General features: G+C 45.6%; 1 protein-coding gene across 4 annotated transcripts in view; it reads right to left on the bottom strand.

Annotated features, from left to right (window-relative positions):
• Positions 1-1435: 1435 nt before the first annotated feature.
• Positions 1436-26935, bottom strand: part of LOC148025152 (Polynucleotide adenylyltransferase family protein) — a 183795-nt gene continuing 158295 nt past the window's right edge. For all 4 annotated transcript variants that reach the window (XM_087694899.1, XM_087694902.1, XM_087694898.1 and 1 more), the window contains 2 exons: positions 2601-2919; positions 1436-2472 (listed from right to left, as the gene is read on the bottom strand). In XM_087694899.1, the coding sequence (XP_087551025.1) occupies positions 2206-2472; positions 2601-2919 (586 nt within the window). In that variant the 3' untranslated portion in view covers positions 1436-2205. The remainder of the gene's footprint in view (positions 2473-2600; positions 2920-26935) is intronic.

Raw genomic sequence — 26935 nt, 5'->3', positions numbered from 1 at the left:
GAAAAGAATATAAACAAAACCTAACACATAGAAGGGACTAGAAAATACATATTGAAATACAAGCCAATTTATATATACTAGAGACCAACCTTGACTAGGTGGAGTGAAAAAATAAGGATTATTTTTTTGCTAAAAATAGAAGATAGCCAACCATGAGCAAGAATCGAGGGCGTGTGATCCATAAACAAAGTCTATCAAAGCAACTTGTTAATAATCAAACAAGTAAATATACACCTGTTTTCAAATGATAAGACTACAAATGATTAAAGACAAGCCCAAATAACAAGTAGCATATAAAGGCTAATAAGAATTAGTAATGTAGACAAACTCATGTTAAATGATTGATTCTGTAATTTTGGAGGTCAAAAGATCATGTATAACATTTTTATTTAGAGAGTTTTTATTGAAGGCCCCCTACTAGCGACATAGTGTGGTAATATAAGATTAAAGTAGCCATTGTGTATATCAACTACATAAGTGAAAACTCCTTTTTTGTCTACTACCTAGTTACTAGACATCTTTGGGATTTTACTTTCCCAAGGTTGAAACTTCAATGATATCTTAAAGAAATACTAATTATGAATGGCCCTTGAGAAGATTACCCTTAATTAACAAAACATAACATTGTTATTTGTTTCACTTTTTTGCATTAGGCTAGACTTTTGTAACTGTTAACATGCTAGGCTTATATGATACCAAGGGCTATCATTCATAGTGTGGCTACTCCATAGCTTAAGGCTCTTTGCACAACTTCAATAACTCCTTGTGCATGATGATACAAGATACTCTTACTATCCAAAGACTTCAACAAGTTTTCTCTTTCTTGATATTACACTTTTGAATGGCTTTTACATGCTACCCAAATAACCTCTTGGACATTTGTTAACTTTTGGGTTTCATTTTTTCAAACGGTGAATGGCTTTCACATGCTAGCCAAACCTCTTGGGGCATTTCATTGTTAGAATTTAATTGTCTTTGTGTGCATGAGAGAGAGAGAGAGAGAGAGAGAGAGAGAGAGAGAGAGAGAGTGGGGTGTGTGTGTACATGTGCTGGACACATACAGTCTGTTATTGTTTGAGGTTTAGTGTTGTCTCAATATTCATCCATTAAGAGATTGGATTTTTGGCAAACCCAAACTAACAGACTTTGTGCAACAATGTGATAATTGTTTTCCACATTTGGGGCTGTTAGCATAGTTGTACTATTTGGAATGTGCTTTTTTTAATTTGCATTTTGGGACTTATTTCCATGCATGATTTGGCTTCATTGGCATGCTACAGTCTCTTCAGTCTCCAGTTGTACATTAGTTCTTTTGTTACTCTTGTATTTTATGTTCATAATCATTAGTACAATTACCCATTACAGAGAGAGAGAGAGAGAGAGAGAGAGAGAGAGAGAGAGAAAAGAGAGAGATTACGAAAAAAAAAAGAGAGAGAGAGATTGATTACTTTTAAGAATATAACAATGCACAAGTAGTCAATGCTGATTGCATATGGTGCATTTGGACAGGTGATGGAGGATACTGCTAGAGCCCACTGTGACCTTTTTTCACCAGGAAAGTCTCGATGGTAATGCGAATCATAGAAAGCTGCAGTTTGGAAGTAGGGCTAGCAACTATTGCCACACCCTCAATTTTCAAGAAGCACCATAAAGGCAATGAGAAGTTGGATCTCTTTGGCACCTCTTGATTGATGTTTGAGAATGAAGCTAGCACATCAGGCAAGGACCCACTGGCTACTTACATAATTCTCCTGTCCTGAGTATAATCGATCTGTATAGATGCTCATAACTGTTCCATTATATCTTCAAGTGTTGCACTGAGGCAGGAAACATGGGTCAGGAGATGCCAGCTATGAAGATTTGAAAGCTTGAACTTTGGCGCCACCTTGATTGAGAAGCAATGGGGTAAAACTTAGGAAGACCTCTCATAGAAGGGCGGGCCCAAGTTGGTGGATGCCAGCATAGAAGATTTGAAATGCTGAAACCAATACATAAAAATGAAGCATTGACTGGATACATGTTTTAGATATTTGCACCTGGCTCTAAAGGTCTGCATGACACCATAGCACAGTGACAGGTATGCATAGGAGATTGAAGTCACTGCATCTCTGCATTCTGTTTGTGAACTTTGTAATGGTGGAATGTGCTAAGATCACCCATAGCAGTTTCAGCTATTTTCTCCAACAATTTCAGTGAGCTGCTCTGTTAAGGACCTGCTTTGGTGGCTCCAGTTGATTCCTTCTGCCTCTTGGCAGCACCAGGGTACAGTGTTGAGATAACAATATGCCTGAAAACAAAACCTGTCTCACTTAACTGTCCTGCTTGTAAAGCTATCCTGTTTATACATCTCTTGCTTCCATCCTTAGTTTTCCCACCAGACAAGATCTCATTCCTAAACCTGTCGTTATTATCCGCATGCAGCTGATAAAACAACTTTTTGCAGCTGATCAGATGCTGCTTGGTTACTATTACCTGCAAGGTTGGAATTCACTTGAGACAGATAGACATGCACACTATTTTTCAATACTCCACTGCACACGTAAGTTACAAAACCAACATGTTCCAATGAGTAATACTGGATATAGTGAAAGAAGATTAACCAGATCAGAAGAAGGTGCTTCTGGGTGCTTCCACATAGCAGTTGCCACATATTCTGCATCATTCATACAATGCAGGCTGTTTATTGTATGTTCAGAAAGCTCAAGAACCTTTTGCCTGATCAAACTTTTTGGGAGCTTGCACTCCAAGTCAATTTCAGGAAAACTTTGGAGCAAATCTGCAAATTTCTGGTGAACCTTCAGAGCTTTCCGCACAGCCATCTCAATTTTGTACCCATGTACAGCTAGTGCTAAAGCAGTAACCACAACTGGAGTTTGAGGGTGAGCAACTAAAGCAAGATGAATTGCTAGAAGACTGATCCTGCGAGCACAAAATTCATACAACTCTCTCAGAGTTTCTCCAAGTTGACATATAATACACCATTTGCCAATGGCACGAGAATAAGCAGAGTTGAACTGACATTACAATACTTTTTTCCCAGAAAATGTTCACAAAAGAGCACTATGCTGACTCTTACATTGTGAGACAATTATCTCCAGACATGGATTGAAAAAGTTACAAAGATAAATACTCCTAGTAATAGATTATGCAAGCAGCAATCCCGTGGCAGGCCAGACTAACAAAGTAAAAAGGTCTCTATGCAAAAATGTGTGAGAGAGAGAGACAGAGAGAGAGAGATAGAAGAGAGAGAGAGAGAGAGACTCTAGCGAGCGCGATGGTGCCCCTGCTTCGTGCCGCCCTGCCATCGCCTGGTCCTGCACGCCCTGCCGTCGCCTTGACCTGCGCTGTCGCAGACTGAAGACCCGCCTGTCTTCCTCGCTCGCTCGCGTCCGCACAGTCGCTGCCTGACGTTCCGTCGCTGCTCGCCTGTCACTCGCGTCTTGTCCGCTCCGTCGACGCCTGCAGATCTGCCTGTCGTCGACCTTCTTCGTGTCTTCTCCCTGCGCCGCCAGCGGAACCCCTCGCGCCCTGTTCCTGACGCCCTGCGCCTGACGCCGTCAGTGCGTCCTGCTCCTGGTGCCCTGTCCACGGCCGCCCTTGCTGCCCTGTCCCGTCCTGCCGTTGCGACCACCAGGCCTTTGTTTCGCCCTTCTGCCCCTGCACGGTGACAGGTACAGCTCCGCTTTCATTAGCTGTCCTTGCAGAGTACACCCCTGGACAGCGCCTCTGTACAGACAAGCGGGCGAGAGAGAGAGTGGGAGAGAGACAAGGTCAGTCCTCCTTCGAGATCAAATCGTCATACACGATGGCTGGTTTGGATCTGGATTTCATAGACCAAACAGTGGCAGCACTTGGCCCGGATTCTGATGCCGAGGAACCTGAAGACATGGTTCCGTGCAACGAAGAGATGTCCCCTGGTCCCGACATCCAGCCTGCGGGTAAACATACCAAGCATACTTCGGAAGAGATAGGTGTTCATCAGGATCGTTCCTATGCTCAGGTTGCTTCGGATTCTGTGGACTCTCAGGATGTTGACTGGGAGCATTTGCTGGAATTTGCCAACACTTTGCTTGGCGATTATGTTCAACATAATCAGGAAGCTTTTTCTGACTCCGCACCTGATGATGTTCTGGAAGCCACCGTGGACCAAAAACTGTCCTACGCTCCTTTTCGGTATTTTATGATCGCGCTGTGATACTCTTCTTCACTGGTCGAATCCCGCTGCTTTCCTGTATTCGCCAGTGGCTGCACAGTCTGCTACAAGGGGAATGTGTTGAAGAGTTTTTTGTTGGCTCCCGAGGTTTTTTTGAGGTTCTATTGAAATCAAAGACGCATCGTGCTGCTCTCCTATCTAAACTGCCTTTGTTTTTTGAACGCCGGTTGGTTCATGTAGTTCCATGGCGCCCAATGGCAGATTTTCAGCGTCTGCTGCAACGTGAATGCCCTGTGTGGGTAGAAGTGGAAAATTGTCCGGCTGTTTATTGGCCACTGTTGAAGGATGCTATGGCCGCTGTGGGCACTGTTCTGGTCCCTCCCAGTCTCCGGGCGGTGAATCGCAACCGCTTGTGTATGCTATGGGACACTGCAAGAAAAAGGCCTGCTTGGTTACGTCTCAACTGCTCTGGCATGCATCCGTTACACTTTCGTTTGAAATGGGGCAATTTTGCAAGGCATTGCTTTTCCTGTGGACAGTTGGGGCATTTTATGGCCGAATGCCCGGAACAACAACATACCTCCGATGTTGGCCATGCTGCGCCGCCCATGGAAGATATGGTGTGTGATGCCCCGTCGCTGGATGCTATCCACCAGCCCCAAGTTCTGGCCAAAGGTAAACAACAGGTTTCGGGTCTGGATTCCCGTGCCACTGATTGGGTTGAAGTACGTGCAAAAAAAGGCAACAGGGTTGTTGCTGGCATGGAAAATACTGTGCCTACTACCTCACAAGATTCCATGCGTACATATATGCACAGGAAGGAAATGTTGTCTTCCGAGCGCTCTGCTCCTGCTATGGTTTCCTCTGCCCCCCGTCATCAGCCCGCCAGAAAAATGTATTCGGATCGTCCAAAGGGTCCCCCTGCTAAGCTGGCATTTGATACCAGAGGTAACGTCATTACCCCGTGGGACCGTCGTTATCCTCGTTTCAACCCCAAGCCAGCAGATATGCCGTCTACTTCCAACTCTGGTCCTCAGAACTCTTTTGCCGTGTTGGCGGATTTCTTGGACGAGGGAGTCCTGGACATTCTTGCCGACAAAGTCAAATCGAGGCAAGCTGTGCCTCGTACCTGATTTTGTTTTAACTACACATGAAAATAGCCACGTGGAATGTGCGAGGAATTTGTTCTCGCCACAAGTAACATGCCATGTGGACTGTATTGCATGAAAATCAGTGGGATGTCCTGTGCGCTGTTGAGCACAAGAGTCACGGTGAAGCCGGAAAAGTGGTGGATTGCAATGGCTTTCGATTGTTCTATGCAGGGACACAGGCCATGCATTATTCGGGTGTGCTTATGATTGTACATGACAAATATCAGCCTGTTCTTATTAAAAATGATGTTCATGGCCGCTTTTTGGTGATTGAAATTTTATTCGAAGGGGAAATCTTATGGTTACTTGGCCTCTATGCTCCGAATGATTCGTTATCTCGTCGGGAGCTTTGGCAGACTTTGCAGACCTCCTTGTCACTTGGCAGACAGGGCTTCTTCATGGGGGATTTCAATATGTGTGTTGATTCTTCCCAGTCCACATCGGAGCATTCGGTAATGGACGCGCCGGAAAGTCGTATGTGGCATGAGTTGGCTCTTGCTGTTCTTAAGCAAGATCTCTGGTCCTGGCTACACCCGTCTTCTACACGGTTTACTTTCCATTCTGCCCAGTATGCAACAACATGGTCGCGACTGGATCGTATATATATCATGCAGAATGATGATTTTCTTCTCGAGATGCTCGACATCAAAGTGTTGTAGCAATATGCCTTGTCGGACCATTTCCCTCTGCAGCTTGAGCTGCTTGCACAACCCATTGGACCTTTCAAGCGATTTCTGCACCGACTCCCTTTGCGTTTCAACTCGTCTTACCTGAAGCATGCAATCTTTCAGGGCTATATGCAGCAATTGATTGACAGATTCTTCTTGGACTTCTCTTCTCAGGGCACTGCATCATTTGAAAGATTGCTCTCTAATGTGCAGTGGGTCGCTCGGCAGTATGGGATCTATCATGCCTCTCTTTGTCGGCAGCGTTGCAAGGCAGCAGAGGATCTACTAGCTTTGGTTCGTTCTCTGCTGGTGGATACTCCGGATGATGCATTTCTGCTCGCACTCGCCATGCGGGTGGCTGATCTTATTAAAGAATTCCAGTTGAAATCATATCAGCAGGCCAAACTGCAACATCTGACGGAGACTTTGCAAGATAGTGCATGTCAGACCCATAAGTTCTTTCGAGCTCTCCATGCCTCTCCTGCTCGAGAGAATATGACTAGACTCGAGGATGCAGAAGGCCACCTTATCCTGGATCCGCAGACTATTGTGCATATGTACAGGAATTATTTCCGTGACCTTCTCGGTTCCACTTCTCCACCTTCGGCCCAAATTACTCAGGCCCGTTCGGGTTTTTATGACCTGGTCCGCAATCAACTTCCGCAGGACATGCAAGCTACTATGGAGTCCGATATTTGTGAGGCAGAGGTTATGGACGTCTTGTTACACTTGCCCAAGGATAAAAGCCCGGGTTGGGATGGTCTCACCAATGAGTTCTTTGAAGCTTTTGCTACCCAACTGGCGAAACCTTTGCAGGCTTTGTTTCAGCAGGTGTGGGAAACGGGGATCATGCCTTCCTCATGGAAAGAAGGCCTTATTAAACTTCTTCCAAAAGCTCCTTCGCCATCTAAGTTGACACAGTGGCGCCCAATTTCTTTGATGGGTTCAATGTACAAAATCTTTTCCAAAGTAATGGCGAATCGGCTCCATAAGCATCTCCCGGCCATTGTGCACCCTCCACAGTATGGTTTCATTAAGGGTCGAAATATTCTGCACAATGTATTGAATGCTCAACTGGCAATTGATTATGCCAGGCATTCTAATTAGGAGGTGGTACTGATTCAACTGGACCTGGAAAAGGCTTTTGACTATCTGGACTGGTCTTTCGTTGCTGAACTTATGTCTGCTATGGGCTTTGGTGCTCGGATGTCTCGTCTAATCTACACCATTAGTGCTGCAGCGTCTTCGCGAGTCATGCTGAACGGAGGTGTTACTGAGCCATTTGTCCTTGCCCGTTCTGTCAGACAGGGGTGCCCTTTGAGCCCTTTATTCTTTGCCCTTGCGACTCATCCAATTCTTTCCATGTTATCACATATGGCAGCCTCTTCTCAGTTGGCCGGACTGTCGCTTCCTACAGGACAGCACTTCATTAGCCAATCCCTGGCGGATGATACCTTTATGATTTTGCGTGCCAACAAGGATAACCTTCGAAAAGCATTGGATGTTTGGGGTCTCTTTGGTCAGGCGTCAGGCCTTCGTATCAATGTGCTCAAATCAGCCATTCTAAGCTGCACGGAGTCGGATTTGCAGTCCTTGGACTGGCAGGGTCTGGTTGTTCCCCGTGGCTCCATTGTCAGGCATCTTGGATACCCTTTGGGTGTTGATGTTCCCCCAAAGCAGCTTCTGCAGTGGATTTCTCAGAAAATGGTGGCTAAGTTTATGTATTGGAAGTCTCAGGCCTGGCCCTTCCATGTTCGCCTCAAAGTAGCCGAGATAATTATGTTGCCAATGCTCACATATTTCTTGCCATTGTTGCCCTAGACTACTACGACTCTGAATGCTCTTACTCAGTCTATTCGTTTCATGCTATGGAAGAAGGACTCATTGCATGCAGGTATTTCCTGGATCTCTTGGTCGCATGCGTACACCCCCAAACGCATGGGTGGCGGAGCTATTTTAGATGCCCAAACTCACATGCAGGCACTCCGTTGGTCGCTTTTCCGCGCCATGTGCTCGGATCATCATCCATGGGTCGATATAGCCCGTTATTTCCTTGAGGGCCATGGGCTTTTGCATGGCAATACCCAAATCCGGAGTTCTTGGTGGCATGTTCTTAATGCTGATTCGCGGTTCTCCAGTTCTTCTTCGTCGCTGCTTACTCATTTGGTGTGTTCCTGGAAACAGGTCCTCCAGAAGGCTCAGTGGCATCCAACGGAGGATCGCTTAACTACTAACTCTTTTCAATTGGAGTTGCTGGCAGTCTCGCGTTTACTTGCATGGGAAGGTAAACATGAACTTAGACCACAATTCAACCGGATGGCCCGTTTGGGCTTGTCTTCAGTTGCGGATGCCACCCTTGCCAGTCGCAATGTGCTTATATCTTTTCGTACAGCTAGGAGGCTTTTCAGGATCCCTCGTGGATATAGGCCTTTATGGGAACAGCTTTTGAGGGTGCTCCAGAGCAGACAACCCTTTCCTGCCCTTGCTTCGGATCATCCCTGGCAGGATTGGGACCTACAAGGCCTGCTGACTTTAAGCAAAGCTTCTGCTAACCAAGTGTATCATATTCTGATTAAAGATCATCAATGGCTCGTTACCAAAGCGAATGCTTTATGGGGATTACGTAAATCCCGGTCATGGTGGAGGGAAACTGTGATGGCGGGCTGGTTGAACAAGACACCCTTCAAATGTAAAGTCTTTCTTTGGAGAGTGATGATTGGTGGTCTTCCGCTTGCTTCGGCTCTTTCCAAGCGACGAATCTCCAATGGGCACTATTTCTTTTGCACCACTGCTGTGGAATCCGCCCGCCACCGATTTATTTCTTGCCCCATCGCAAAGAAAGTCTGGTTATTTTTGTCGGTTGTTTGGCAAGGAGTGGTTGGTTTCACCCTGCGCCCCTTTGATTGGGTTTTCGGGCAGCCCAAATACCCCGCTCCTGCACAGCCACATATGAAGCTCGTGTATCATTTTCTTCGATATTGGGGCTGCTGGCATAACTGGACCATTCGGAATGCTTTTGTTTTTGACTCCGCCTATAATGTTCAGCGGCATATTGCAAGGCTTAAGGGCCTCTTGTATTGGCAGTTGGATCTTCTCCGGCATTCTGATTTGCTCTCTAGGGAGGACTTACGTCCCTGGCATATGGCAATTTCCTCTGTATCTTTGCCATGACGTTGTAACTTGTAGTACTTAGAACCTCTTCACATGATGACTTAGATTGTCGTCATGTATCTTGTAATCAAGTAATCTTGTACTTTTTTTGTAATTAATACAATCACCTTTTACGAAAAAAAAAAAAAAGAGAGAGAGAGAGAGAGAGTTATATTAGTGTTTACAAAAGGCCAAATCAGCCAGTGAGACCAAAATGTTGCATCTGAAAGACAAGGAACTTTTTCCAAGTCCCAAAAGAGCTATCATTTAATGCTATGACGTCTCCAGATTCTTCATAGGTGTCCCCCATGTCTTGCTCTGTCTACGGTGAGTCTATAGGCTTACACAATGTATACTAGTAGAAAAGTATGTTAAATTTTCAGGTCATATATGGTTAAAATTTTGTCAAGTTTTCACATTATAAGGTGTGTTTTAAAATGCACGTGTCATGGGAAAATGTGGTTAATTAAATGTATACAAGTAGAAAAGTATGTTAAATTTTCAAGTCACGTATGGTTGAAACAGTACCAGTGAAACATACTTTTTTCATACTTTCATACCCGTATGTGTATCATCAACATTAGGGTCCATCTGCTCCCACCCATCATACAACTCCTTTTCCCTAGGTAATGGCTGATCCTGTGTGGCTCTCCTCATGTGATAGAAATCCAATCCCCATATAGAAACTCTATACAAAAGTGCTGGTGCAATGTGTCAAAATGCTAGAGTTTCATTTGAGGCTCATAAAATTGTATGCACGCATACTCGCTCTCCATGGACCCTCAAGCCGCATAGCCTCAAGTCAATCTATTTACAGCATTATTCCTTGCATTTTCACGGATATCTTCAGCAGATATTTGCTGCTGTCTAACTGGCATTCTTTGCTATCCTATTGGTACATCCTTCCGGGAAACAACCCTTCGGACCTCCTCTATTCTTCCGGGCTGTTTGTGCATGCGGTCTTCCTGGAAAATGACATCATTGCTGCATACTACTTTTCTTCTCTCAAGATCCCATAATCTATACCCCATTTCACCTTCATCACCATATCCTAGGAAAATACATTTACAGGACTTTGGCTCAAGTTTGTTGCGTTCTTCCTTGCGTATGTGCACAAATGCCTCATAGCCAAACACTTTCAAGTGTGCATACGAAGGTGGCTTGCCGGACCATACGAAGGTGGTAATGCCTGCAATTTTACATGCATAGTTATCCCCCAAGTGGACAACACCACGTAGAGCACCATTGTAGTCAGAGAACCACTCATGATGTGATGTGACATGAAAGAACGCACCTAAATCAAGTATCCAAGTGTGAATGTCATCCTCAGAATTTGCAATCAATGCATGTGCATCCAAAGAAGAAGCTAGAAGTACATCACCATCACTGTCATTATCATGAGTGACTACATTAACCTCTTTTATTTTTACATTGCTCTTTTTGGCATGCTGGTTGTCCTTCTTTTCAGCAATGTTGGCTTCATTGTTTTTGTTTTTGCCCTTCTCTTTCTTAAGCTTAAAACAATTCCTTTTGTAGTGCCCCTTTTTGCCACAATGATGGCACTCCACATTCTTTCCACGAGATTTGCTGCGTGCTTTGTTTTCAGAACTGCTCTTATGCTGAAATCTGCCTCTAGTGTGTAATGCATTTGAAGACTTGTTTGCTGAGTTGTTCTCCCTATTGAGTTCTTCCATCAGCAAAGAACTCTCTACATCAAAGTATAACAGCTGAGCATTCGAATTACTCAAAGATGTCTTGAAAGTATCCCAACTTTTAGGTAGGGTGCATAGCAAGAAGGTAGCTTTGAACTCTTCATCAATATGAAAATCCAAAGCAACCAGCTGACTCAAAATTGAGTTAAACTCATTCAAATGTACAAACATGGCTATACCCTCTTTCATGCGAAAGTCCATCAGTTTTTTCAGCATATGCTGAATTCAGCTTCTCAATGTTGAAGAGCAAGTTGTCTAACACTGAAAATTCAATGGTAGAGCGAGCAAGCTCGTCCAAGTAATCCCACTCGTCTTGTTCCATGTTTGCTGGTTTGATTCCCTTTGTTTTGATGGGCTTTACAAGTTTCTTCTACACCAAGACATTATAGCACTGTTTCTACCAGATTGCAAAATTATGGGCACCCTCAAGCTTCTTAATGTGCAAAAGATTACTGCTGTCACTGTTTCCAGCCATAATTTGCAGCCCCAAATTCACTAACCAGACACCAAAGGCAAGCCCAAATATGACACAAATGACCACAATGCACAAGAGTACCAACCAACAATGAAAATCCCAAGATTGCAGAAATTTCCAGATCTGCAAATGAATTTTCAGAATTAAAAACTGTTGTTTGCTGCACTCAAGCAATTTTTGACACAATTAGAGACCAAGCCAACAGTTACATGTGAAATCCCCAAAATTTCATTGCAGTTTCTTCTCGAAAGGCATTCTCGAGCAAAAATTTGACAATTTGGGTCAAAAGCCCTAAAATTTTTAGGATAATCTGTTCAAAATTGCATCAATTCAAGTGCCCAAGTGCATATACCAAGCAATTCTTGCACAAATTGATGAAATTCTGCAAAAGTCCCGAATTTTTCGGGTCTGCTGTGCACAAATTTCACTGAAATTGAAGAAATTTCACTGACATATGAAAAGCCCCAAAATTTCACGAGCAATTGTGCATTGATTTCACAATTTCTCAGCCAGATTGTCCACTTTTGCATTAGAGTCGCCAAATCCGAGAAAAGCCCCAATTTTCTTGGAGAGAATTTGGCTTTGTGCCTTGGCGTGTGAACGCCCGATAAAGAAGAGAAAAAAAAAAGGATATTTCCTTTTTAAAAAAATGAAAAAGAGAACGTTGACTACTGCCTGTCTCGTGTGCCACGTTCGTAGCAACTGGCCGTGGTTGCTGGCTCAAGCTCTCGTCTCATCCGTCCAGTCCGCTGTGCACCGTGTGCCTGCAGCCTGCTTCGCCTGCAGCGTGTCATCTGCAGCATGTGGTCTGAGGCTGGTCGCCTCAAACATGTCTCTTGCAGCCAGCGACCTGCCCATTGCTGTTCCACATGTGTGACCTGAAGCACCTGCGGGCCTGATGCCCATCACTGGCTTCGGGAAGCATGCACAGCCTGTGTGTTCTGATACTAGTCTGTTGTAGACGAGTCTGTGCGCGAGCTGAGCTGAGAGTGCAGATGCGGAGAGTTGAAAGCAATAGAGAGTGAGAGAGCACGACACTATGGGTATTCAGTACAATGACTAATGTACCACATTTTAGGTTTTGAATATATATGAAGTACAAAGTGTAAGGGTGCATTCACACCCGAACACAATAAAAGGCATGGTGACCCTTTATTCCCAACAAGAATAGTGCATTATATCCTCATAAAGTGGTAATATGGTGACAACCCTTCTTGTGGTGCATATGGGGAGTTCACTAGGGTAAAGTAGCATACGACAGTGCATATGTTACCGAGAGGATATGTATGTATCTGAATGAACATGAAGCGAGCCTCCTCTCTTTTCATGACTTGCACAATGTATTGTAGTTCCTCCCTATATAGTGTACCCATCCCCCAAACCTTTTGATTCCACCTTGTGATTGAGCTCAAGGGCGGCAAGCTCACTCCCGTCTATAGCCTCTCACCATTGGTAAGTGTGTGCTTGGATTCTTGTCATTCTGTATGCAAGATGATATCCATGTTAGTGAGGGTTTGCTCAAATAACTCAGCAGCAGTTCTCATGGCTCTATAACAGTTCCACACTGTAAACCTAAGATGTGTCTCATAGACTGCACTTGTTTGTGATGATGATATGCCCCTCTCTATATATATTTCCCATTTGCTTGCCTTGCAAGCCTCCATTAATCCATGGCATGCATTCTCGTGGATGGCTACCACGGCTAGTGTCAAGTCATCCTCTGGGTAGATTCTCTCCCCTTTGAGAACCTTCCTTTTGGAAGGAAGACTTATTGTGAATCCAAATCAACAAATTTGAGGATGCCACGTCCTTTTATTCTCAAGTGCTACATTCACAAACTCTTCCTTCTTCATTGGGGTCTTCTTTGCCACTTTGATCCATTTAGAGTTCTCCACTACCTTGGCTTGTGCTTGCTTTGCTACGGTGCCCCATATATTGATCTCCTTTGTGAGATGAGTTTTCAGCTTTCATTATTTCAGTTTGTACCTTTTTGGGGCATGGTTTCCGTGATCTCCCCTTCCTACCCTTAAGGCAGTTGAGCTAGATCTTGTAGTTGGTGATGTCATGCCTAAGCTCCTTGATCACCCTATTTCTCTCTTGGAGGCAAGACTCGATGTCCTCTTTCCACAATGTGAAGTATGCTCTCATTTCTTTATATATATCATTCCTCCATCTTTGCATCTTGGTGAATATCTCCTCCCAGATCTGCTCGATAGCTTTGTAACAAACACATGGCTCTTATCATTTCTTTGACATCTCGTGGTTCTGAATCTTACAAAAAACTCGAAGCACCTCCATGCCCTTCTACATATGGAAATATTTCACCTAGTCAATGCTACTCCAGATGATAGAGCATTTCTTACTCTTCTCCCCTTCTGTGTAGTTTTTGGATGGTGGGGATACATCATTCCTTCTTGGGGACCCCATCACGTCTAACACACACACACACACACACACACACACACACACACACACACACAGGTGGTTGCTAAAAGGTTAAGGGGGCATTTGGAGATGGTGGGAGAGGGGCAATGATGACACAAATGGGGCTATGAATAAGGTTTATGAATACAAACATTAAAATGGTTGGGCCATCTGACAAGGTTGTAGTGGGCAGTGACATGGTAGACTAGTGGTAGGGGAGAGAGAGAGAGAGAGAGAGAGAGAGAGAGAGAGAGAGAGAGAGAGAGGTCAGCTGGTGAAGTTGAATGCATGGTGACTAGATGGTCTGGAATTCAATTTCTACATCCATCTGCATGGTCAATTTAGTATAGGAATTAAGAAAAGGGAGATTTGAAACTAGGTCAATTGGCTTACCACTAGTGTAGCCACTTGATTAAACAATTGGCTTACCACTAGTGTAGCCACTTGATTATAGGAAAGGGGGAGAGAGTCGTTGGTTGATGACGGGTTTTGTGGATTCCTTATGGGTATCTTGACTTGTGGGACATGATCTTAGTATAGTTGCAAGATTGGTAGCCGTTTATTGCCCTCGATTCACATCATCCTTGGCAAGATTGGAGACTTGCAGTTCAGCTACGTCTCGAGGGTGCTTCACTTACTCAAATTTATCACCTCTTTATTAGCGATAGCTGGTGACCAATGCTAATGCTATCAACATACCTTGGTGGAAATTGACTATTATGAAAGGATGGATCAATAAGACTCGATTCAAATGCAAAGTCTTTCTTTGGAGGATGTTGACTGGTGGTCTGCCCCTCACCTTGGACCTTTCCAAGTGCCGTATTTCTAATGGCAATTGTTTCTATGTATTACTAGTACGGAAGCTTCCCACAGATTTATTTCCTGCCCATTAGCTTGGAAGATTTGGTCCCTCCTATTAGACGTTTGGAGAGCTATGGTAGGAGCTTTGTTGCGTCCCTCTGATTGGGTCTTTGGCAAGGCAAAATATTCCACTCATGCATTGCCACATATGAGGATATGGTTTCATTTTCTTAGATTCTAGGGCTTTTGGCACAACTAGATCAACCAAAATGCTTTCATCTTCGATTCCGTCTCTGAGGTTCAAAATCATGTTACTAGGCTGAAGGGTCTTCTCCATCAGCCAATTCGATCGTGTTCAACATGTTGGTCTTCTCCCTCATGAGGATTTGGTTTCTTGGTATACGACACTTTCTTTTGCTACTCTACGATGAGTCTTGTATTTCTCATGTGATTAATATAATTGCCCATTATGTGGGGGGGGGGGGGGAAGAGAGAGAGAGAGAGAGCAAGTAACAAATAGAAGTAGCTTAGTTCGTTGATTTGAATGCATGGTCAAGAGATGGTCTGAAGTTCAACTCCTTTATCCACATGATCATTTAGTATAGGAATAAAAAACAAGGAGATTTGAACCTGCCTAAACAGGTTGATAAAACAAGTGGCTTACCACTAGGGTAACCACTTGATTTTTTGTGTGTGTGTGTGTGTGTGAGAGAGAGAGAGAGAGAGAGAGGCGGAACGTGACGGGAGCGATGGGGACCGCGATGTCGCCTGAGCACTCTGCCCTGCCGTCGCCCGTTTAACCTTCACGTCCTGGTCGCCGTTGTTGCCTGTCGGACCTGCGGGTCCTGCCCGCTGTCACTGCCGACGGACCTGCCCGCCATCACCTGTCAGCCCCCTGGCAGAGCTTCGCTCGCCCCAGGTACCATTGCCTGTTTACGCCTTCATTCACGCCTTCGTCCGCACCTCGCGCCTGCTTGCTAGCCGCCTGCTGTGACTTCGTTGACTTCGTCTGCCCGCCTGCATCGACGTCTGGCGTCTGCCCCTCCTGTCGAACGCTGCCCCGCCTGCCGTCTGCCCTGCCTGACGACTGCCCCGCCTGACGTCGGCCCTGACTGACGTCTGCCCCACCTGTCGTCCGCCCTGCCTGACATCTGCTCCGCCTGTGGTAGACTCCTCTGTGGCCGCATGCGGGGCTGACGCAGCCACATTTACGCCTCCCCCGTGTTTCTCCTGTAACCCGGCACCCCGGGTCATCTGCCCCTCGCCAGTCAGCCACCGTGGTGGTCGCCCCAGACTTTTAACGCCTGCAACCTGTTCGTGTGACGTCTTGCGGGTCGTCCTCCGCCGTGTGCGAAACCAGCTTACAGGGGTGCAGATTTCTAACTCGGCCGACAGTAATCTGCACTGTGCGTCAGTCCTCCTTCGAGATCAGCTCGTCATACAAGATGGCTGGTTTGGATCTGGATTTCATCGACCAAACGGTGGCAGCACTTGGCCCAGATTCTGATGCGGAGGAACCGGAGGATATGGTTCCGTGCACTGAAGAGATGCCCCCGGGTCCTGACATCCAGCCTGCGGGTAAACGTACCAAGCATACCTCGGAAGAGATAGGTGTTATTCAAGATCGTTCCTATGCGCAGGTTGCTTCGGATTTTGTGAACTCTCAGGAGGTGGACTGGGAGCATCTGCTGGAATTTGCCAACACTCTGCTTGGCGAATATGTTCAACATAATCAGGAAGCCTTCTCTGACTCTGCACCTGACGATGTTCTGGAAGCTTCCGTCGACCCAAAACCTGTCCTACGCTCCTTTTCCGTGTTTTATGATCGCGCTGTGATACTCTTCTTCACTGGTCGAATCCCGTTGCTTTCCCGTTTTCGCCAATGGCTGCAGAGTCTGCTACAAGGGGACTGTGTTGAAGAGATTTTTGTTGGGTCCCGAGGTTTTTTTGAGGTCCTCTTGAAAACTGAGACGCACCGTGCTGCTCTCCTATCTAAACTGCCTTTGTTTTTTGATCGTCGGTTGGTTCATGTGGTTCCATGGCGCCCGATGGCAGATTTTCAGCGCCTCCTGCAACGTGAATGCCCTGTGTGGGTAGAAGTGGAAAATTGTCCGGCTGTTTATTGGCCGCTATTGAAGGATGCTATGGCCGCTGTGGGCACGGTTCTGGTCCCTCCCAGTCTCAGGGCTGTGAATCGAAACCGCTTGTGCATGTTATGGGATACTGCAAGGAAAAGGCCTGCTTGGTTACGCCTCAATTGCTCTGGCATGCATCCGTTACACTTTCGATTGAAATGGGGCAATTTTGCAAGCCATTGCTTTTCTTGTGGACAGTTGGGGCACTTTATGGCCGAATGCCCAGAGCAGCAACACATTTCAGATGCGGGCCATGTTGCTCCGCCCATGGATGATATGGTGTGTGATGCTCCGTCGCTGGATACTACCCACCCGCTCCAAGTTGTGGCCAAAGGTAAACAACAGGTTTCGGGTCCGGATTCCCGTGCCACTGATTGGGTTGAAGTACGTGCAAAAAAAGGCAACAGGATTGTTGCTGGCATGAAGAGTACTGTGCCTACTATCTCACAAGATTCCATGCGTACATATATGCGTAGGAAGGAAATGTTGCCTTCCGAGCGCTCTGCTCCTGCTATGGTTTCCTCCGCCCCCCGTCCTCAGCCCGCCAGGAAAATGTATTCGGATCGTCTCAAGGCTCCACCTGCGAAGCTGGCTTTTGATACCAGAGGCAACGTCATTACCCCGTGGGACCGTCGTTATCCACGTTCCACCCCCAAGCAAGCAGATATGCCGTCTACTTCCAAATCTGGTCCTCAGAACTCTTTTGCGGTGTTGGCGGATTTCTTGGATGAGGGAGTCCTGGACATTCTCGCCGACAAAGTCAAATCGAGGCAAGCTGTGCCTCGTACCTGATTTTGTTTTGCATACACATGAAAATAGCCACGTGGAATGTGCCAGGAATTTGTTCTCGACACAAGCAACATGCCATGTGGACTGCATTGTATGAAAATCAGTGGGATGTCCTGTGCGCTGTTGAGCACAAGAGTCACGGTGACGCCGGAAAAGTTGTGGATTGCCATGGCTTTCGTTTGTTCTATGCAGGAACACAGGCCATGCATTATTCGGGTGTGCTCATGATTGTGCATGCCAAATATCAGCCTGTTCTTATTAAAAATGATGTTCATGGCCGCTTTTTGGTGGTTGAAATTTTATTCGAAGGGGAAATCTTATGGTTACTTGGCCTCTATGCTCCGAATGATTCGTTATCTCGCCGAGAGCTTTGGCAGACTTTGCAGACTTCCTTGTCACTTGGCAGACGGGGCTTCTTCATGGCGGATTTCAATATGTGTGTTGATTCTTCCCAGTCCACATCGGAGCACTCCGTAATGGATGCGCCGGAAAGTCCTATGTGGCAGGAGTTGGCTCTTGCTGTTCTTAAGCAAGATCTCTGGTCCTGCTTACACCCGTCTTCTACAGGATTTACTTTCCATTCTGCCCAGTATGCAACAACATGGTCGCGGTTGGACCGTATATATATCATGCAGAATGATGATTTTCTGCCTGAGATGCTCGAAATAAAAGTGTTGCAGCAATATGCCTTGTCGGACCATTTCCCTCTGCAGTTCGAGTTGCTTGCACAGCCTATTGCACCTTTCAAGCAATTTTTGGAGAGACTCCCTTTGCGTTTCAACTCGTCATACTTGAAGCATGCAATTTTTCAGGGCTATATGCAGCAATTGCTTGACAGATTCTTCTTGGACTTTTCCTCTCAGGGCACTGCGTCCTTTGAAAGATTGCTCTCTAAAGTGCAGCGGGTTGCTCGGCAGTATGGGATCTATCATGCCTCTCTTTGTCGGCGCCGTCGACAGGCAGCGGAGGACCTGCTGGTTTTGCTTCGCTCCCTGCTGATGGACACTCCGGATGATGCATTTCTGCTTGGACTGGCCATGCGTGTGGCGGATCTTATTAAAGAATTCCAGTTAAAATCGTATCAGCAGGCCAAATTGCAACATCTCACAGAGACTTTCCAAGATAGTGCATGTCAGACCCATAAGTTCTTTCGAGCCCTCCATGCCTCTCCTGCTCGAGAGAATATGACCAAACTCGAGGATGCAGAAGGCCACCTTATCCTGGATCCACAGACTATTGTGCATATGTGCAGGAATTATTTTCGTGACCTTCTCGGTTCCGCTTCTCCACCTTCAGCCCAAATTACTCAGGCCCGTTCGGTTTTTTATGACCTGGTCCGCAATCAGCTTCCGTAGGACATGCAAGCTACTATGGAGTCAGATATTGGTGAGGCAGAGGTTATGGACGTCTTGTTACACTTGCCCAAAGATAAAAGTCCGGGTTGGGATGGCCTCACCAATGAGTTCTTTGAAGCTTTCGCTTCCCAACTGGCGAAACCATTGCAGGCTTTGTTTCAGCAGGTGTGGGACACGGGGATCATGCCTCCCTCATGGAAACAAGGACTTATTAAACTGCTTCCAAAAGTTCCTTCGCTATCTAAGTTGACACAGTGGCGCCCAAGTTCTTTGATGGGTTCAATGTACAAAATCTTTTCCAAAGTAATGGCGAATCGGCTCCATAAGCATCTCCCTGCCCTTGTGCACCCTCTCCAGTATGGTTTCATTAAGGGCCGCAATATTCTACACAATGTTTTGAATGCCCAATTGGCCATTGATTATGCCAGGCATTCTAATCAGGAGGTGGTACTGATTCAACTGGACCTGGAAAAGGCTTTTGACTATCTGGACTGGTCTTTCGTTGCTGAACTTATGTCTGCTATGGGCTTTGGTGCTCGGATGTCTCGTCTAATCTACACCATTAGTGCTGCGGCGTCTTCGCGAGTCATGCTGAACGGAGGTGTTACTGAGCCATTTGTCCTTGCCCGTTCTGTCAGACAGGGGTGCCCTTTGAGCCCTTTATTCTTTGCCCTTGCGACTCATCCAATTCTTTCCATGTTATCACATATAGCAGCCTCTTCTCAGTTGGCCGGACTGTCGCTTCCTACAGGACAGCACTTCATTAGCCAATCCCTGGTGGATGATACCTTTATGATTTTGCGTGCCGACAAGGATAGCCTTCGAAAAGCATTGGATGTTTGGGGTCTCTTTGGTCAAGCGTCAGGCCTTCGTATCAATGCGCTCAAATCAGCCATTCTAAGCTGCACGGAGTCGGATTTGCAGTCCTTGGACTGGCAGGGTCTGGTTGTTCCCCGTGGCTCCATTGTCAGGCATCTTGGATACCCTTTGGGTGTTGATGTTCCCCCAAAGCAGCTTCTGCAGTGGATTTCTCAAAAAATGGTGGCTAAGTTTATGTATTGGAAGTCTCAGGCCTGGCCCTTCCATGTTCGCCTCAAAGTAGCCCAGATAATTATGTTGCCAATGCTCACATATTTCTTGCCATTGTTGCCCTGGACTACTACGACTCTGAATGCTCTTACTCAGTCTATTCGCTTCATGCTATGGAAAAAGGACTCATTGCATGCAGGTATTTCCTGGATCTCGTGGTCGCATGCGTGCACCCCCAAACGCATGGGTGGCGGAGCTATTTTAGATGCCCAAACTCACATGCAGGCACTTCGTTGGTCTCTTTTCCGCGCCATGTGCTCGGATCATCATCCGTGGGTCGCTATAGCCCGTTATTTCCTTGAGGGCCATGGGCTTCTGCATGGCAATACCCAAATCCGGAGTTCTTGGTGGCATGTTCTTAATGCTGATTCGCGGTTCTCCAGTTCTTCTTCATCGCTCCTTACTCATTTGGTGTGTAGCTGGAAACACGTCCTTCAAAAGGCCCAGTGGCATCCAACGGAGGATCGCTTGGCTACTAACTCTTTTCAATTGGAATTACTGGCAGTCTCGCGTCTACTTTCATGGGAAGGTAAACATGAGCTTAGACCACAATTCAACCGGATGGCACGTTTGGGCTTGTCTTTGGTTGCGGATGCTACCCTTGCCAATCGCAATGTGCTTATATCGTTTCGTACAGCTAGGAGGCTTTTCAGGATCCCTCGCGGATATAGGCCTTTATGGGAACAGCTTTTGACGGTACTCCAGAGCAAACAACCCTTTCCTGCTCTTGCTTTGGATCATCCCTGGCAGGATTGGGACCTACAAGGCCGGCTGCATTTGAGCAAAGCTTCTGCTAACCAAGTGTATCATCTTCTGATTCAAGATCATCAATGGCTAGTTACTAAAGCGAATGCTTTATGGGGATTGCGTAAATCCAGGTCATGGTGGAGGGCAACTGTGATGGAGGGCTGGTTGAACAAGACACCCTTTAAATATAAAGTCTTTCTTTGGAGAGTGATGATTGGGGGTCTTCCGCTTGCTTCGGCTCTTTCCAAGCGACGAATCTCCAATGGCACCTGTTTCTTTTGCACCACTACTATGGAATCCGCTCGCCACCGATTTATTTCTTGCCCGGTCGCTAAGAAAGTCTGGTTATTTTTGTCGGCTGTTTGGCGAGGGGTGGTTGGTATCACCCTGCGCCCCTTTGATTGGGTTTTTGGCCAGCCCAAATACCCTACTCCCGCACAGCCACATATGAAGCTCATGTATCGCTTTCTTCGATACTGGGGCTGTTGGCATAACTGGACCATTCGGAATGCTTTTCTGTTTGACTCCGCCTATAATGTTCAGCGGCATATTGCGAGGCTTAAGGGCCTCTTGTATTGGCAGTTAGCTCTTCTCCATCGTTCTGATTTGCTCTCTACGGAGGACTTCCGTCCCTGGCATATGGCAATTTCCTCCGCATCCTTGCCATGACATAGTAACTTGTAGTACTTAGAACCTCTTCACATGATGGCTTGGATTGTCGTCATGTATCTTGTAATCAAGTAATCTTGTATTTTTTTCGTAATTAATACAATTACCTTTTACGAAAAAAAAGAGAGAGCGAGAGAGAGTGTGTGTGTGAGAGAGAGAGAGAGAGAGAGAGAGAGAGGGGGGGGGAGCGACAACATGTCTTGTCAGATCACTATCCCTTGGTTGTGGAATTGACTCATAGGCAAGGTAACCACTTGATTGAGAGAGAGAGAGAGAGAGAGAGAGAGAGAGAGAGAGAGAGAGGGGAGGGGGGAGGGAAGCGAAAGTATGTCTTGTCAAATCACTATTCCTTGGTTTTGGAATTGACTCATAGGCCGGTTCATGCCTTCAAGGCTTTGCATGCACGTTTGCCTCTACATTTCAATCAATCTTTTTGTTGCAAAATTAGTTTTTGGATTGTATCCAACAATTAATTGCTTCTTTTAGCTCGAGGGTTCTATCTGGGGGTATGGAAGGATGGGGTGTTTTTAGGGATAATGCATGTGTGTTGTCTCGACAATATGGTATTGAGCATGCTTCTTCTTCTCGAGCTGAATTGCAGCATTCACAAACTTTGTTGGCTCACTCGTTGTCTTTGTGTCAATCAAGGGATACTATTGATGACTTGGTTGCATGCATTGAATGGTTGAAATGTAGAGTTTATTCTCTTCAAGAGGAGGAATATGCTAAATACAAATTGCTGGCTCGAGCGGAAGCTTTGTATGATAATAATTGTCAATCTCATCAGTTCTTTGCTCATTTATACCAAAAATACGCTCGGGAAAATATTGTGCGTTTGTTGGATGTTCAGGGTAATATGATTACTCAATTAGTCTCCATCATTCACATGTGCATCGACTATTATAAATCTTTGTTCGGTCCACAAGGGATTCTTTCTGATGCTGTTCTCTCTGCTCGTTGATACATTTGTGACTTGGTTAGTAATTAGATTGAGCCTGAATGGATTGATTTGATGGAGGCTAATATCTCAGAGGCTGAAGTGGAGGATGTGCTGTCCCATTTACCAGGTAGAAAATACCTCGGCTGGCATGGGCTTCTTAATGAGCTGTTTTCAGCTCATGTTGAGCAGCTTAAGGACCCATTAGCTTGCGTGTGTCAGAAAGTCAGGAATTTTGATTTGATGCCTTTAGATTGGAAGATTGCAATGATTCCATTGTTACCCAAGGTTCCTTCTTCGACTTCCTTGAAACAATAGAGACCCATTTTTGTTATGGATTATTTGTATAAAATTTTTTCTACAATCATTGCCAATAGATTGCAGAAAGTATTCCCGCACTTGGTTCATCCACGTCAATATGGTTTCATTAAGGGACAGAATATCATGCATAACATTTTGAATGTCCAACTGGGGATTGATTATGCCAAAGCCTCTAGCCAATAGGTTGTTATGCTTCAATTTGATCTTGAAAAGGCATTTGATCATGTTAGCTGGTCTTTCTTGCGTCAGCTAATATCTACCATGGACTTTGATCCTCACATGACCTCTCTTGTTGATACCATTAGTCAGGGGGTTGTGGAATGTATTGTACTTAATGGGAGGATCACTCATGAAATTGCCTTGTCTTGTTCTCTTTGGCAAGGCTATCCTCTCAGTCCTTTGCCATTTGCCTTAGTCGCTCACCCAATGCTCTCTTTGTTGTATAAGTTGGTAGATTAAGGCGACATTGTTGGTTTGTCTCTTCCCAATGGTGCCCAACTTTTGGGTCAATCTTTGGTTGATGATTCCTTTATGTTTCTCAAGGCTGATTGGACGAATGTAAATCGAGCAGTGGTTACATGGAATCTCTTTGCTTTAGCTTTGGGGCTTCAAATTAAAGGTTATAAATCTACACTAATTTCTTGTACGAAGAGTGATTTGCAAGCTTTGGGTTAGCAAGGAGCTATGATTGCTAAAAGAGATATTGCCTAATACTTGGGTTATCCTATTGGTGTGGATGTAGCTCCTTGTGCCTTGCTTGATTTGATATTATCTCATATAAATAATCGGTTTATGTACTGGAAATCTCAAGGTTAGCCTCTTCATGTGAGACTTAAAGTTGCTCAATGTATCATGATCAATATGGTCTTGTTTTTTCCACCCTTACTTCCTTGGACTAAGAAGTCTCTTTTGGAATTGGTTCAGCCTACCTGCTTCATATTGTGGAAAAAGAAAGGGAATTGTTTGGGCCTCGTATGGATTTCTTGGCAGCATGAGACTACTTCTAAAAGGATGGAGGAAGCAACTTTATTTGATGTTAATTTCCACTTTTACAAGCTTTATGCGCGCAGAATCATCCCTGGATAGATATTGTAAAATTTTTCATTCAAAAGATTGGTATCTCACATGATCACATGATTATTCAAGTTTCTTGGAGGCGTGTGCTGAATTCCACGAGGGCTATTAAGGTCTTCCCATGTTTTCTCCTTTCTTATTTGATTGCATCCTAGCAAGAGATTTTGCGTTTCGTAGTTCGGTGGTCTTTTGATCTTCGTATAAGGAGGAGAATTTGCTGCAAGGAGAAGTGCTAGCTACCTCCAGGTTGTTGGACCGGTTTGATAAAGACTTGTAGCGAGATAAATTTAATCGGATGGCTTGCTTGGGGTTGCACACAATCCATGATGGTGTCATTCCTAGGCAGCCCGGTCTTTATTCTTTTCGGCACATTCGTCAGTACTTTTGCGTACCTCGTGGCTCTTACGATATCTGGTTGTCCTTACAGGAAAAGCTTCTCAGGTACTCTCCATTGTCGGCTTTACAACCCTTGCCTCCTTGGCGGGGTTGGATGCTTTTGCTACCTGATGATTCCAAGAACAAGTCAGCTAATTAGACCTATCACTAGATGGTCGAGGTCAGGAGATAGGTCACTAGAAAGGTCAATAAAATATAACATATTCAACAGCAAAAATACCTAGTAGGAAAGATTTCTCCAACTCTGAAAGTCTAAGATTCCTTATCAAGGTAAAGTTTTCATATGGAGGTTGCTTATTGGGTGTCCTTTAACTGGAGATGTGCTATGTGCTCACAAGATCTCCCGTGGTCCATGTGTATTTTGCACTACATGGGATGAGACATTGCTTCATCTTTTTGTCTCTTGCCTTGTTCCTAGACAGATTTGGAGTTTTGTTTTTGTGTGTGGTTCTTACTAACTCAACAGTGGATATCAACTTGTTTGTGGATTGTGGGAAGGATGCCTTCAATGTCCACCTTGCAATCAAATCATTCTTGTCTTTTCCATTTCCTTAAATGGATAGCTCTCTGGCATATTTGGCGTACTCAAAATGCCTTCTTTTTTTATTTTGCCTCAAGTATCCATGGTCATGTGGTGCATGTTTGTGGTTTGTTCTTATGGCAGATCTCGCCTATGATTTCAGCTGACCTTCTTCCTGATATTGTTGCTTCTTGGTTGGATATTGTTCGCTCCACTATGGCTATCCTTTCTATGTGATATTTGTGTGTTATGGTCTTAGAGACCTTTCGGCTTGATTTCTGGTTCTATTTTTCTTAGCTGACTTGATGGTCTAATGTAAATATTGTCATTTAATTCCATTATCTTCACGAGAGAGAGAGAGAGAGAGAAAGAGAGAGAGAGAGAGAGAATCGATGGCGGACCTACGGACGTGCTTCCATGCCTACGGAAATGCTTCCCTTGACCTGCACAAGTGCTCACCTGCCTCGTGTGCTATTTGAGTTGCTTCGTTAGTTCAGCGCTAAGTCCCGTATGCCCTGCTCGTGACATCATGTCCTGCCTCTTCCCTCCTTAGAATTGCTTGACCTACAGAGTGAACTGGCGTGTGTCCTTCCTGCAGCGCCATGCTTTTGCGAGAGAGAGAGAGAGAGAGAGAGAGAGAGAGAGAGAGAGAGAGAGAGAGAGAGAGAGAGAGAGACATCTAATCAGGAGGTCGTACTGATTCAACTGGACCTGGAAAAGGCTTTTGACTATCTGGACTGGTCTTTCGTCGCTGAACTTATGTCTGCTATGGGCTTTGGTGCTCGGATGTCTCGTCTAATCTACACCATCAGCGCTGCGGCGTCTTCGCGAGTCATGCTGAACGGAGGTGTTACTGAGCCATTTGTCCTTGCCCGTTCTGTCAGACAGGGGTGCCCTTTGAGCCCTCTCTTCTTTGCCCTTGCAACACATCCAATTCTTTCGATGTTATCTCATATGGTAGTCTCTACTCAGTTGGCCGGATTGTCGCTTCCTACAGGACAACACTTCATTAGCCAATCCCTGGCCGATGATAGCTTTATGATTTTGCTTGCCGACAAGGATAACCTTCGAAAAGCATTGGATGTTTGGGATCTCTTTGGTCAGGCGTCCGGCCTTCGCATCAATGCGCTCAAATCAGCCATTCTCAGCTGCACGGAGTCAGATTTGCAATCCTTGGACTGGCAGGGTTTGGTTGTTCCTCGCGGCTCCATTGTCAGGCATCTTGGTTACCCTTTGGGTGTTGATGTTCCCCCAAAGCAGCTTCTGCAGTGGATTTATCAGAAACTAGTGGCTAAGTTTCTGTATTGGAAGTCTCAGGCCTGGCCCTTCCATGTCCCCCTCAAAGTAGCCCAGAAAATAATGTTGCCAATGCTCACATATTTCTTGCCATTGCTGCCCTGGACTCCTACGACTCTGAATGCTCTTACTCAGTCTATTCGTTTCATGCTATGGAAGAAGGACTCATTGCATGCAGGTATTTCTTGGATTTCTTGGTCGAATGCGTGCACCCCCAAACGCATGGGTGGAGGAGCTATTTTAAATGCCCAAACTCACATGCTGGCACTCCGTTGGTCTCTTTTCCGCGCCATGTGCTCGGATCATCATCCGTGGGTCGTTATAGCCCATTATTTCCTTGAGGACCATGGGCTTCTACATGGCAATACCCAAATGCGGAGTTCTTGGTGGCACGTTCTTAATGCTGATTCGCGGTTCTCCAGTTCTTGTTCATCGCTGCTTACTCATTTGGTATGCTCCTGGAAACTGGTCCTCCAGAAAGCTCAGTGGCATACACTGGAGGATCGCTTAGCTACTAACTCTTTTCAATTGGAATTGCTGGCAGTCTCGCGTTTACTTTCATGGGAAAGTAAACACAAGCTTAGACCACAATTCAACCAGATGGCACGTTTGGGCTTGTCTTCAATTGCCAATGCCACCCTTGCCAGTCGCAATGTGCTAATATTGTTTCATACAGCTAGGAGGCTTTTCAGGATCCCTCGTGGATACAGGCATTTATGGGAACAACTTTTGATGGTGCTCCAGAGCAGACAATCCTTTCCTGCCCTTGCTTCGGATCGTCCTTGGCAGGATTGGGACTTTGAAGGCCGGCTGAGTTTCGGCAAAGCTTCAGCTAACCAGGTCTATCATCTTCTGATTAAAGATCATCACTGGCTGGTCACTGAAGCTAATGCTCTATGGGGATTGCGTAAATCCCGGTCGTGGTGGAGGGCAACTGTGATGGAAGGGTGGCTGAACAAGACACCCTTCAAATATAAGGTCTTTCTTTGGAGGGTGATGATTGGAGGTCTTCCGCTTGCTTCGGCTCTTTCCAAGCGACGAATATCCAATGGCAACTGTTTCTTTTGCACCAC

The sequence above is a fragment of the Lygodium microphyllum genome, chromosome 15 (assembly GCF_053477565.2).
Source record: "Lygodium microphyllum isolate KBCC chromosome 15, Lygodium_microphyllum_v1.1.10, whole genome shotgun sequence".
Classification (NCBI taxonomy): Eukaryota; Viridiplantae; Streptophyta; class Polypodiopsida; order Schizaeales; family Lygodiaceae; genus Lygodium; species Lygodium microphyllum.
The sequence above is the reverse complement of the archived record's forward strand: the minus strand, read 5'-3'. Positions and strand labels throughout refer to the sequence as shown.